The 12,353-nt window shown below is 47.2% G+C and overlaps 1 protein-coding gene across 2 annotated transcripts; it reads right to left on the bottom strand.

The window, feature by feature from the left end:
- Positions 1-802: 802 nt before the first annotated feature.
- Positions 803-11,928, bottom strand: Znf334 (zinc finger protein 334). 2 transcript variants are annotated; one of them, XM_055596284.1, is made up of 5 exons: positions 11,797-11,928; positions 10,681-10,894; positions 6,525-6,651; positions 6,155-6,247; positions 803-5,273 (listed from the first exon to the last, which is right to left on the bottom strand). In XM_055596284.1, the coding sequence occupies exons 2-5, from the start codon at positions 10,693-10,695 to the stop codon at positions 3,463-3,465; spliced, it is 2,046 nt and encodes a 681-aa protein (XP_055452259.1). In that variant the 5' UTR covers positions 10,696-10,894; positions 11,797-11,928; the 3' UTR covers positions 803-3,462. The 2 variants fall into 2 exon arrangements, with proteins under 2 accessions (XP_055452259.1, XP_055452260.1); XM_055596285.1 differs by having other exon boundaries at positions 10,681-10,738.
- Positions 11,929-12,353: the final 425 nt, after the last annotated feature.

Below are 12,353 nucleotides of genomic sequence, written 5' to 3'. Positions count from 1 at the left end.
GAGATTGAATGGGCCCTTTCCTCTCCAAGTTGCTTTTGGTCATGGTGTTTTTATTGCAACAGTAAAAAGCAAACTTCCCATCCTAAAATTCCTATCAGCACATAAACATGCAGTTACTGTAATCTTTACAAAGAAACCTTAATTTTTCGAAAAAATTACATTTACACCGGGTGGTGGTGCACGCCTTTAATCCCAGCACTTATGAGGCAGAGGCAGGCAGATCTCTGAGTTTGAGGGCAGCCTGCTCTACAGAGCTAGTTCCAGGACAGCCGGGGCTGCACAGAAAAATGTTTCAAAAAAAAAAAAAAAAAAAAAAAAAAAACCCCAAACTTATATTTATCGTGTTTATGGGGCTTGACAGATTCTCATGCCCGTGCCAGAGTGTGCTGGGGACAAGAGGACAGCTGGTTCTCTTCCTCTACCAAGTGCAGGTTGTCTGGCTTGGTGGCAAGTGATTTTACCCGACACTGTCCAGGAAAGCCGAAACCTGGACGCCATCACTAGGGAAGGAGACTGACCAGCCAGGCTGCAGATCCTGACTGCTCAGCTGGCCGCGGGCTGTACAGGGAGGTCTGGGGCTGCAGCTGCCATCACGCACTGGGGCAGGATTTTCGTGACGCAGCTGCTTCTGGGCCACCCCTGCTCCTGTAAGCACCCCCCCCCCCCCCGCCCCGTTAGTAATCTCAACAAACTCACCGGCTTGCTCAGCTGGTGAATTTTCACTTTGGTCTCACCTAGGTCTTCTTCCTAGGTCGAGTGGGTGTGAGCGCTGCATTTTTCCCCAGTAAAAGTCCACAAAAGAGACATCTACTGTGATTTTAATCTGGTACACACGGGGGCAACTTTTAGGTACCAACAGATGAAGTCCTCCCAGCCTGTAATCCCTCCAAATGAGACCTCACGGAGGTAGGCTCTTACAGATGTCATGAGGTCATGTTTCAGTAAGGTGGGACCCCGATCAGACGTGTCCTGATAAAACGGAAATGCAGACAGACATGCGCAGTGAGAACAGATGCGAAGGCTGAAGAGCATGCGGGAGACGCAGAGCCGGTCTCCGGCAGGCAGAAGGGAGGGTACTTGCGGCACCGGGGCTGTCTGCTGTCTCAGGTCTGTGAGATGAGATCCGCTCTTCCGGTCAGTAAGGCAGTTTCTTCCAGCAGCTGTACAAAGCTCACAGACCCTACACATCGCTGTTCCCTTCAGCTGCTTTCAAAAAAAAAATTTTTTTTTACATTTAATTAGTTTTGATTTTTTATGTCTCAGAGTTAAAAAAAAAAAAACTTTAAAAACTACACTGTTATGGTATGTGCACATGGCTGCACCTCAATCCGTGTGTGGTCTGAGGACACCGCTGTGGAGTCGCATCTCTCTGTCCACCATTACACGTCTCCGGGGTTGCTGGCTTGCAGAACAATCACCTCTACCAGCTGAGCCCTCACTGGACCTTCACGTTTTACTCTGCTGTGTCTTATGATTTTTCTGTGTTCGGGGCTCACTGACATTCCATTTGCAGACTTACTTTTTTTTTTTTCCATCAGGCTTGAAAAAAACACGTTCCCCCAGCATACAGCACTCCCGTCTATCCGCGGAGTCTACGCAATAAAGGCAAACAATTCAGGAATCACAGGATTGTGATTCGCTGCATGGCAAGCAGAAGGCACAACTAGACAGCTAGGGTACAGATCATCAGAGAACAAAACTACCTACACAGACAGCCCCACAACTTCCTTTACAAGGAGCTGTGAGTCTCAGAAGACCAAGCAAAGAAAAGTAAGTATAAGGGACACATTTTGACAAACTTGGTAAGAATTCCATCAGTGAGTTTTTTTTAAACACTTTAGATTTTATGTATTTACTTATTCCGTGTGTGTGTGTGTGTGTGTGTGTGTGTGTGTGTGTGTGTACACGCCATATCACACTTGATCACACTCAGGCTGCCAGGCTCATCAGCAAGCACCATTTGCTTGCTGGTCCTTGTCAGGGCCTCTATCAGTAATTTTAAAAACAGATGGTAAAAGTCTATCTGCAACAGCAACCAAATCTTTTAATTATTAAAAATTTCAGAAAAATATCACTATTGATGTGCACATGTATTCACGTTTTCAGTTTATATTCGTACACATGGAATCCATGTGCGCTCACAAATACGTGTTTACCTTACTGAGAGACGTAAAATACGAACGGAAGAAACAGATCATCTTGGGATTTCTGACGGGTCTCAAAGGGCGGCTTTCCTGACCCAAGGTCCCAACATCTCAAGCAGAGGCCGCACACAGGTCAGGAGGTCAGGGTGAGACTCTCATCACCAGGACTGAGTTGGATGATACAACTTGCTTTGGCCACTCCAATTTGCCAGCTTAATCAAGGCGTGCAAGGCCCATGGCCAGATACCCAGTGGCCTTATTTATTTATTTTTTTATTTTTGTTTATTTTTTGGTTTTTGTCAATGAACTAAACTCACTTCATTGTCCTAGGAAATGTACAGCACAATCAGAGCAGGGCTGCGTTTGTGGAAAATCCCACTTGTGGCTGGCTACCAGCACTGGACATTAGCCCCCTACGAACTACAGACATTCTGGCTATGCACTCATTCATACGAACTGATTCTATTTGGCACCACGGAGACCTTTTCTAAGAGGCTGATAGGTAAATTCTAAATAATACCCCTATGGACACGTTTATTAGAAAAATCAAGGTATTTTTTGAGAATACTGACATAATTAAACCGCTAACAGAGGCATTTAAAAACACTAACAGCAGAGACACTTTTGATTTAAACACTCCCCAAATCCTCTTTGCTATTCAAATCTGCCTGTTCCACTGTTGTCATGGTAACTGCAAATGCTGTTTTCTTGGCTGCAGACACTTACAAGCTACCTTATGCCTCTCACTGGATTAGAAAAACGCAGTGACTCGGCTTTGGCAAGTGCTCGCTCATGTGTGGGAGTCACTACAGGTGGGCAAGGGCACAACGGTTTGTCAGCCTCTCCACTGCAGACAAAGGGACTAGGGTCTGTCACTAACAGAAGACGAGCAGGTAGTAGAGTCTGAGCTGTTAATACTGTAAACTTGTAAACACTCAGTTATCACAGGAACAACTGGCAACGGGTGATCCCGAACCAAGACTGGCTCCTCACACCCGGCCACATACACGATGCAAATTAACTGTGGAGGTGACCAAGAAGGGAGGAGTGTTTGCTTCAAGGTCTGAAAGGGAGGCAGGCACGCCTGGTGTAAGGTTTGAAGTGCTCAGTGTTTTCACAGTTCACACTGAAAGTACGATGTTCATAAAAGAAACTGTATGTCACCCCCGAGAGCTCTCTGGTGTTAAGAGATGTTTCACTTTGGAAAAAAAAAAAAAAAAAAAGAACAATAGTCCCTGTGTGTGCTGACATGGTCTCACTCCTCATGTATAACCCAGGATTGGAGCATTATGTAAATTATTTGTTGCCTGGCTGGAATTTACTTCTTGTGAGTTTTCTGATGTAAAAGGAAGTTCGATTTGTGGCGAAACGTTTTCTTACACATACTACATTCGTAGGGTTTCTCCCCTGTGTGTATTTTCTGGTGTTCAGTCAGAGTCCAGAGCCGACGGTAGCTCTTCCCACATTCGTTACATGCGTACGGTTTCTCCCCCGTGTGAATTCTCTTATGCACTGTGAATGCTGACTTATGGCGGAAAGATTTCCCACATTCTTTGCATTTGTGCGGTTTTTCCCCAGTGTGAGTTCGCTGATGTTCAGTGAAGGAGACCTTCTGGCAGAAGGTTTTCCCACACTCTTTACACTCATAGGGCCTCTCTCCTGAGTGTGTCTTCTGATGGTGCCTGAGCGCGGACTTCCGGCAGTAGGACCGCCCACATTCATTACATTCGTAAGGCCTCTCCCATATGGTTCTCTTGTGTGCAAAGCGGCGTGAGGTTTTGTGGCCCGTGCGCTTGTGCTCACTGGCCTCACCAGGCTTCTCCTTTGTGTCCCCTCTTTTCTGCTCACTGCAGTTTGACTTCCCGGTGGCTGTGCGGCCCCACTTACTGACCACACCGTGCTTCTCTCCTATGTGAGTTCTCTGATGTATCGTGAGTGTTGACTTAAGGTAGAAAAGCTTCCCACATTCGTTACACTCGAAAGACTTTTTTCCTCTGTGAATCACCTGATGTGCAACCAGGGCAGACTTGGTGCACAGAAACTTCCCACACTGGCGGCATTTATAGGGTTTCTCTCCGGTGTGACTTCTCAGATGCACGTTGAGGGCAGACTGACAAAAGAAAGTCTTTTCACACTCATTGCACTCATAGGGTTTTTCCCCAGTGTGAATTCTCTGATGTGCTGTCAGGGCTGACAGACAGAAGAAGGTCTTCCCACACTCCTTACATTCATTTGGCTTCTCTCCCCTGTGAGTTCTTTGGTGCACAATGAGGTAAGATTTCTTGCCAAAGGCATTCCCGCACTCCTTGCATTTATAAGGCTTCTCCCCTGTGTGTGACCTGAAATGCTCGGCCAGGGCTGACTTCCGAAAGAAGGTCTTTCCACATTCCTTACACTCATACGACTTCTCCCCTCCATGGATTCTCTGATGCACAAGGAGGGCAGATTTGTCAATGAAGGCTTTCCCACACTCTTTGCATTTGTAAGGTCTCTCTCCAGTGTGAATTCGCTGGTGTCGAGTGAGGCTTGCCTTTATACGAAAAGTTTTCCTACAGTAATTACAAGCGTAGGGCCTCTCTCCCGTATGGATTCTCTGGTGAACAATGAGGGTGGACCTCTTAGAAAAGGTTTTCCTACACTCAGCACATTCATTTCGCTTTCTTTCAGCACGTTCCTCCGATCCTGCAGAATGGGCTGACTCCTCGGGCGGTTTCTCACCACCCGAGGTTTTATTCTGTTCCAAGGGCTGGTTATTCTGGTGTTGAGGGGGATCTTCGCCTTGACTACTGACATCCCTGACTTCACTACGCTTGTTCGGTTTTGCCCCCGAGTGACTTTTGTCAGGCTTTCTGCGGGGCGCTGGCTTCCCATTCCCATCTTGCTCAGCAGTTACCTTTGCAGTTGCTTGGCTTTGCTTTGCAACAGTCTCTTCTGAATTAGTCTTCAAGTCATTTCCACCTGGATCATATTTATGGAGCATTTTTTCTGAAGAAACATTATTCGTGTTGAGAGCAACTGTTTTCTCACACAGATTGGCTTCTTCTGGCATTGTTTTGTTTCTGAAGACTGAAAACTGCTTCAAATGTTTGTCTTGTCTTTCCTTGTCCTTCTCTAAGGAATCACCGTCTTCTGGAAGGAAGGAACAGAAGGAACATTAGTATGTGAGTTCTGTGAACTCTTGAAACAACAATCTGCACAAAGGCCTTATGGGGGACCAAGGCTTCAGTGCTGGCTTTCCACTCCTGAAGAAATTCAAGTATAAATATATCCTACTTTATGAATTCATAGAGAAAATACATAAACAATAACACAAAGGATGAGAGGAAGGAGGAGGAGGGAGGGAAACGCAAATTCATCTACACCAGCTTACTAAACTGGGTCAAAGAAAGAAGAAACTGGCAAAGAACACAAGAGCCCGGGACACTGACACAGTCCAGTACGGGACAGTCTCCAGCATCTCTTGGGAGTATGGCTGACTGGGTGAAATGGATAAGGATTTGGTCTGAACCTAAGAGAAGAGCAGCACAGTGATGGGGCCAGGTGAAGCAGCCTTCAGAAAGTCAGTGTGCAGAAGACACCAGGAGGATGGGGCGAATTGGACGTTTTGTTCAATGACTTGAGAACTCTGAATATATGCAAATACAATGAAAAATGGAAAGCACAGTGGGAGGGGAGTGGGCATGGATGGTCAGGAAATAAGCAAGGCGCCTGGGTGGGGACCTGGGTGGGCCTGGTAGGGAAAACAAAGGAACCAGTGTGCGGCGAAGGGGCTTGGCTTCTCTGGACAGAGCGCACAAAGTCAAACATTTTTATATGCTGCCAATAAATGAATAGACTTCTTTGGGAAGAACAGTTTAGCATCTACAGCACGAGAGCTAGTTTCCTCAGTCACTTCTAGAGCTCTAGGTCCTAGATGATTTGAAAGAAAAATCATATAGGTTCCAACTGCGATCATGAACCAGCCTGGACTTGAATTCTTTGGTTTTTACCTGCTCGGTCATCAAATTTACCTTCATGGTTCTGACGTGGCGATCTTTCCATTATCCAAGGCTCCTCTCCTTTCTCCAATTTTAAGATCACATCTGGTTTGCTAATACGAAACCCTGTTAATGAAAAATAGTACAGAACTTGAACCGAGCTCTGAGAACCTCAAAGGACTGAAGGACGGGGAAACTGAGCAGTGGAGAGGCTCATCAATAGCTCAATGGGACTGGCGCAAGTTAGTGACGAGCAGTGCACACGCATGCATGTGTGTCCAAACTGTCACCATCTTTCTCCCTTGTGACTGAGGGAGAGAGAACTCACTTCTAGTATCTGCCCATGTTCTCCTGACACGGAAGAAAGGCTAACTCGGGGGTGCGGCGTGGGGATTGCACTCACCCACTGAGACGAGGTTACGGTAGTTCTCCAGCATCACATCCCTGTACAGGATGCGCTGCGCAGGGCCCAGATGTTGCCACTCCTCACGCGTGAAGACCACAGTCAAGTCCTTGAAGGAAAGTGATCTCTGAAAGAACATGTTTCATGGGAGATCATTACACCTGAGCAGCAGGGTGTTTGTGGGAATATCAGGTATAACGAGGGTACTGCCAATGGGCAGTGTTGGCTATGGAGGGATACTTCACGGGGGATGAAAGAACAGAAACTGCCCACTATCTGTGAATGAGCTTTTTAAACATAGAGTTTAGAGTGTGTCCTGAAATTCCTGAATTATTGACTCATATGCAATGTGGTTCTTGCTCTCGAGGAGTGCCCAGTATGACAGGTGACACAGCAGGACCTGCATTTTGGGTAGGAACATACAAGCTAGGCAAAGGGTGACCACAAAAGGTCCTATTTTGTGCCATTAGATTCTGTGAGGTGATCATTTCAGTCCTGATGTAAGCATGTAGAAATACACTTAGGTGATCTACAAGGAAAGAAACCTGTGGAGTGGGCAGAGCACAGAGGCACTTTACCTGAAAATCAGCCATATAGTTTTTTTGTTACTGCAACAGAGCAGTAAAACACTCTTTTAATGTACAAATGGCCCATGGTTTACTTGAAAATCATAGTGTAATTCTAGGTCAGGCTATGTATTAATACCAATAACCATGTTAACACCAGTAATGATTGTTTTTCCCATGCTTCTGGCCAGGATGTGAACATGACGAGAAGTCCAGGGGTTGCTGGGGTGCTTCTAATCTTCTTGTCTAGAGACCACTCAGATCCACGGAGGTGTCTGTAAAGAGCACCACACCTGGCCGGACAAGTCATTCAACAGAGTGTAGTCACAAGACGAAGGCATTACAGATGAGGAGTCAGAACGTGCTCTCTAGGGTAACTGGCCACTTAAAAGTCATGAGGACAAAGGACATCCCAGACTGCAAGAGGCCGTGGAGACACGACAAATGGCACACTGGACCCCCGAGCTGAAGGCGGCATATATACTGTACTGCACTGTTGTCGTAGTGACAGAACGGGGTTGGCTTTTTCTCCTGGTTCTGACCACGGCACTCTGGTCCTGACAGGCCCCGGGAAGCCAGGGAAGTGTGAATGAGACCTGTCTATGACTTCTGCACTTCCATTTGTCTGAGTCCGCCTCAAAGTGCGGTGGTAACAGGTGAGCATTCCCCAGCTCTGCAGAAGCCCGTGTGCTCCCTGCGTGCCAGCCTGCCACACGTGCCGCCTCAGGTGCAGCTATTATAGGTCACGCATCTGCACACGTGCCTCGTAGCACCGTTCCTTCCTGTCTCCTAGAAGCATTTCACTACACATATGAAATATTCTCTAAGTCACTCCCTCCGAAATGAGCTTCCTGGTAATAAACAGTACTTTATAATTATAATCCAGGCAAGATGAGGACTACATAAGCTCTCGGTAACTAGAGAGAATGACTGCACAAAATGTTAGGAGGAAAAGGCCAGTGAGAGTCGGATGAGGACAGGTGACTTAAGACAGAGTCAGCTGCCTGCAAGAGCACACAGGCCACAGCAGAGGACAGAGAGCACTCCCCTTGGAAGAGACTGAATGGTGCTCGGGAAGAATGACAAAACCCCATATTCTGGTAACTCAGGTCACCTCTGTTGGCACCCTGTGCCCTCTGAGAAGAAAGCAAAGGGAAACCAAAAAGAGAAGATGAACCTCACTGTGAGGGGCACAGGGGCAGAGAGGGCACGCAGATGGGAGGCCCCAGGCTGTGCTCTGGAGGACTGACAGCCTCCCATGGAGGGAGGCCCACATGTGCAGACCATGCAGAAATGGAGACAGCTGCCCAGTATCTGGCTGTGGTCTCAAGTCATGTAAAGAATTAACAATTATTTAAAAAGCAGGGAGCTGGTTTAAAGTAAAACCCGATGCATAACTAGAGCACAATACCATCCTTCTGCAGTAGGGCTCAACAGGGCTGGCACCTGCTTCCTGGGGCACAAATGTCTGGGAATCCAGAGCGATGTTACTGACTTCTGGCAGAGGGACGCAGGTCAAGGGATGGTATAGCCTATAGCGTATGGGACAGCCATACAGAAAAGATGAGCCCCAGTCTTATGTACTATGTCCTGGTCACACCGATGGGAAAATCTGTTTATACTGATCTGAGCCTTGCCTAGGTGTCAACCCCAGAAAGATGCTATTCTGCAAGCTCCATGAGGGCAGAGGTGCTAGCTTTTGCCAAGCTGCAGGTGCAGTGTTCGGTACAAAACGCTATGATCGATACACAGCTGTTAAATGAAAGGTCTGGAGTGGCGGGAATTAAAGAAAAGTAGAAAAAGGCCAGAAAGGAACTGGCCTTGTTAAGTCAAAGCAAGGATGCTGAACTTTTATCCTGTATTCGCGCGGACCTGCTTGGGCAGCTGCAGCACCAAGACATTTACAGATGGGTATTGCTAGCAAGACAAGTAAGTGTGGACAACACACTTGAGAGAGATGTGAGTGGACCTTTGAAAACTCTATTATGACAATCCCAAAGGCAGGAACTGGGGGGGAGGGAAGCAGGGCTAGAAGGTGGGTACAATCTGATAGTTGCAAGGCTTGACAACTGCCTGTGACTGGAAACAAGGAATAGGAGGACTTAACACAGGCCTCGTTTTCTTTCTCTCCCCATCCCCCTTTTGGAGACAGTTTTACACTGTAGCCCAGACTGGCCTCAACTCATAGCAATTCTCCTGCATTAGCCTCCTCAATGATGGGCTTCTCTGCCTCGCCATCACACCTGGCTCTGGGCCTCATTTTCTTTCTAGCTTGTGTAACTGGAAAGATTAGCAACACTGGCAGGGAACAATGAGGAAGAAGCACACTGAACAGACAGGGGCGGGGGCCTCATTTCTGTTCTGCACAGGAGGCCTCCAAGTGCTTTCTGAAGAGCCCCTGCAGAGAACCACAAGAATCACCCCGAGACTCTTCAGAGGCACGAAGACTTCAGAGGTCAAAGGGTTCAACTTGGAACTCTAGATGACACAAAGGCTAGCGGAGAGAATAATAGGAGAAGCACACAATGCTGGTGGAAGAAGGCGGGAGCAGCTGATACACGGAGGAAATGATTAGGGAGTTAGAGAGAGAGTTGAGTGACAGCTAGAAACGGCCAGAAGTGCACTTAGGAAGGAATGGCCACATTGTCGAGGGCAACAAAGAGTTTGGTGGAGCATGGAGTGGAACCACCTATTCGGTTTGAAAATAAGTGAATGGTCACTAATTTTGGCCACAACAGGGGTGGTGCACAGGGAGTGAGTAGACATTAGACAAGTGAGTGAAATAGTTTTACCACAGAGTCTAAAATCAAGCTGTGCCCTGTGATGTCTTTTTTAAAGGCAGAGCTGAGACACTCAGGAGGCTGGAGGAGCATCATCAGTTTGAGGCTCTACAGTAACACAACACACACACACACACACACACACACACACACACACACGCATGCACACACATGCTCTCTCCAAAAAAAAAAGGCACTAAAGATAAAAAGAAATCGTTTGAGACACATGCAACCCATTTACTCTAGGTTTTATCACTGCACCATGGAGCGCGATCAGAAGGCTGTCTACGCCTCTGAAAACAGAGTAGACATCTATAACACCTAGGCCTTGCCAAGTTGTTAGTCACAGGAAATCCACAGCTGTTCCTGCTAAAGGTGATTTGCATCATCTGCTCATGTTCTCTAAGAACACGTTTATAAATAAATGATAGAAAACCATGGTTAACAGCCTACTTCGTGTCATTTGGGTCTTTTGTCATACAACCTGAATAATCCTACAGGGGTGCATCATTTCAGGTTATTTATTTACTCGTGAGACAGGGTTCTCTGTGTAGCCCTGGCTGTCTTGGAACCCACTCTGTAGACCAGGCTGTCCTCGAACTCAAGAGATCCACCTGCCTCCACCTCCCAAGTGCTACGCCATCTGGCAGTAATTTGTTTTTTGACATTTACTTTTCTGATTGATCTGATTCCCTTATTGTTCCTGACGCTGAATTTTATATATTTCTACTCTTTTATCTGAATGTTATACGCCGCAAATCTATGAAGATTCACTGCCAAAGGTGAGAAGTGAATCCCTCAGTGACTTACCTGGGTACTGTCCATTTTCAGGTACTCTCAAGAAAGGGCCAGGAATGATGATCGGAGGCTGGGTGGCGAAGAAAGGGGAATGGCATCAGCAGACTGGCTGGCAGCTCTTATAGACGCAACATGGAAAGGAGCCTCTGACCAGTATCATACAGGAAGCAATTGCTTGAGGGAATGCCCACAGTAGCTCTGAATGAACCAATCAGAGCTTTTCCTACTGTGTGAATGGAAACAAAGGTGGTTTACTGTCTTACTTCTGCCTCCTTAAAAAACAAACAAGCAACCCTTCGGAGTTCATACCAGATTAGATCAATAAACTTTAGCATATATAAAGCCTGGAACAGCAGGCCAGCAGAAAGGCGACTCTGAGATCTTATTTATTTATCTATCTATTTATTATTTATTTATGTGTATGTATTTTTTATATCAATTATCTGTTTTCCTACTAATGCATTCAGCAGATGAAATCAGAAAACCCAGACAGGAGTCAGGATGTTAAGATGATTATCAATCACTCTACTCCTCTCCCCCTCACGAGAGGCCTCTGCTTAAATGTAGCAGAGGACAAAGGCCTGACCTGGGAATCTACAGGCCAGAAATCAATTCTTGGCTCTGTCACCAGCAAACTACCTAAATGGTTAAAACAGCTGCCTTCCTCATTTGAAAAGTTTAAATATCTCAAAAACCTTCTCTGTCGGTACACTGTGTCATTCTTCTATATTAAAGAAATCAGCAAACCCCAGGATGACGACGGACGAGGTTTGAGCAACTCTAGTGGAACAGCATGGAGACGCTAAGGAGAGACATGTTCGAAGTGATGGAGAAACCTTTTCCTCAGCCAGGGCTGGCATCCCTTCCCTCCAAACGACAGACCCTCCAATGAAGCGTCACCCTGCCCATTCTGGACCTCAATCGCAGCTCAACCCTTACGCAGCCCTGAAGCTTACGGGCCTATAGGTATCCGCAGGACTGCTGGGGTCCGATTTTTGCACGCACACACTTCTGTCCCTCCCAGGCTGCCCGCCCCGAGGCCCGAAGCCCCGTGATGCCCGGTGACCTCCCCCGGCCACTGGAAATCGTGAGCATCCGAGGACCCAAGAAGGTCCCGGTCCTTCTTACCCTGTCCCGAGGTCGCCACCCGGGATTCCTCTGGCTCGGGGGTATGCGGGGGAACCTCGCTTCTCTTACAGTTCCCAGAAGGCCCCGGAGAATCGTGGCGCCGGGAGACCGCGGGAGCCTCGCCTAGAAAAGCCCCGCTAACCGGATGCGCGTCTACAGAGGCTGGGAGACGGCGCATGCGCAGAGGCTCGGCGCGGCCCTTCCCACGGTTCTCCAAAGGGTGCTGCAGTCTGTCCGGGACTGCATTTCCCACAAGGAGCCGCGGCCTCCGCCCAGCAGATCTCCCCTGGGGCACTAGGGTTTTAATCGCCAGGCTTTAAACCATGAATACAAAAGAAATGTGAGAAAGAAAAATTACAGATCTGGAAAGAAATTCCAACAGTGTATTAAGAAAACAATCATAAGCAAAGAGTTCTCTCAGAATGAAAATAGTAACGGTGAGCTTCCCAAAATTACAGAAGAAACACCTAACAAAGACAAACCAGACCGCCTCTAAAGACCTTAAAACAATAGTCACATTGCTTATCCCCAGCTGTCCGAGTTTATCGACAGGTGAA

The sequence above is a fragment of the Psammomys obesus genome, unplaced genomic scaffold, assembly GCF_907164565.1.
Source record: "Psammomys obesus unplaced genomic scaffold, mPsaObe1.curated_primary_1811, whole genome shotgun sequence".
NCBI classification, from domain to species: domain Eukaryota; kingdom Metazoa; phylum Chordata; class Mammalia; order Rodentia; family Muridae; genus Psammomys; species Psammomys obesus.
Note: the sequence above shows the minus strand (reverse complement) of the source record. Positions and strands in the feature narration are given on the sequence as shown.

Excerpts from the sequence above, each read along its gene's own strand:
- Znf334 (XM_055596284.1), bottom strand. Across the intron at positions 6,248-6,524 it reads CCGTAACCTCGTCTCAGTGG|GGTTTCGTATTAGCAAACCA; the intron begins GTGAGTGCAATC and ends TTTCATTAACAG. Across the intron at positions 5,274-6,154 it reads GCCACGTCAGAACCATGAAG|AAGACGGTGATTCCTTAGAG; the intron begins GTAAATTTGATG and ends CCTTCCTTCCAG.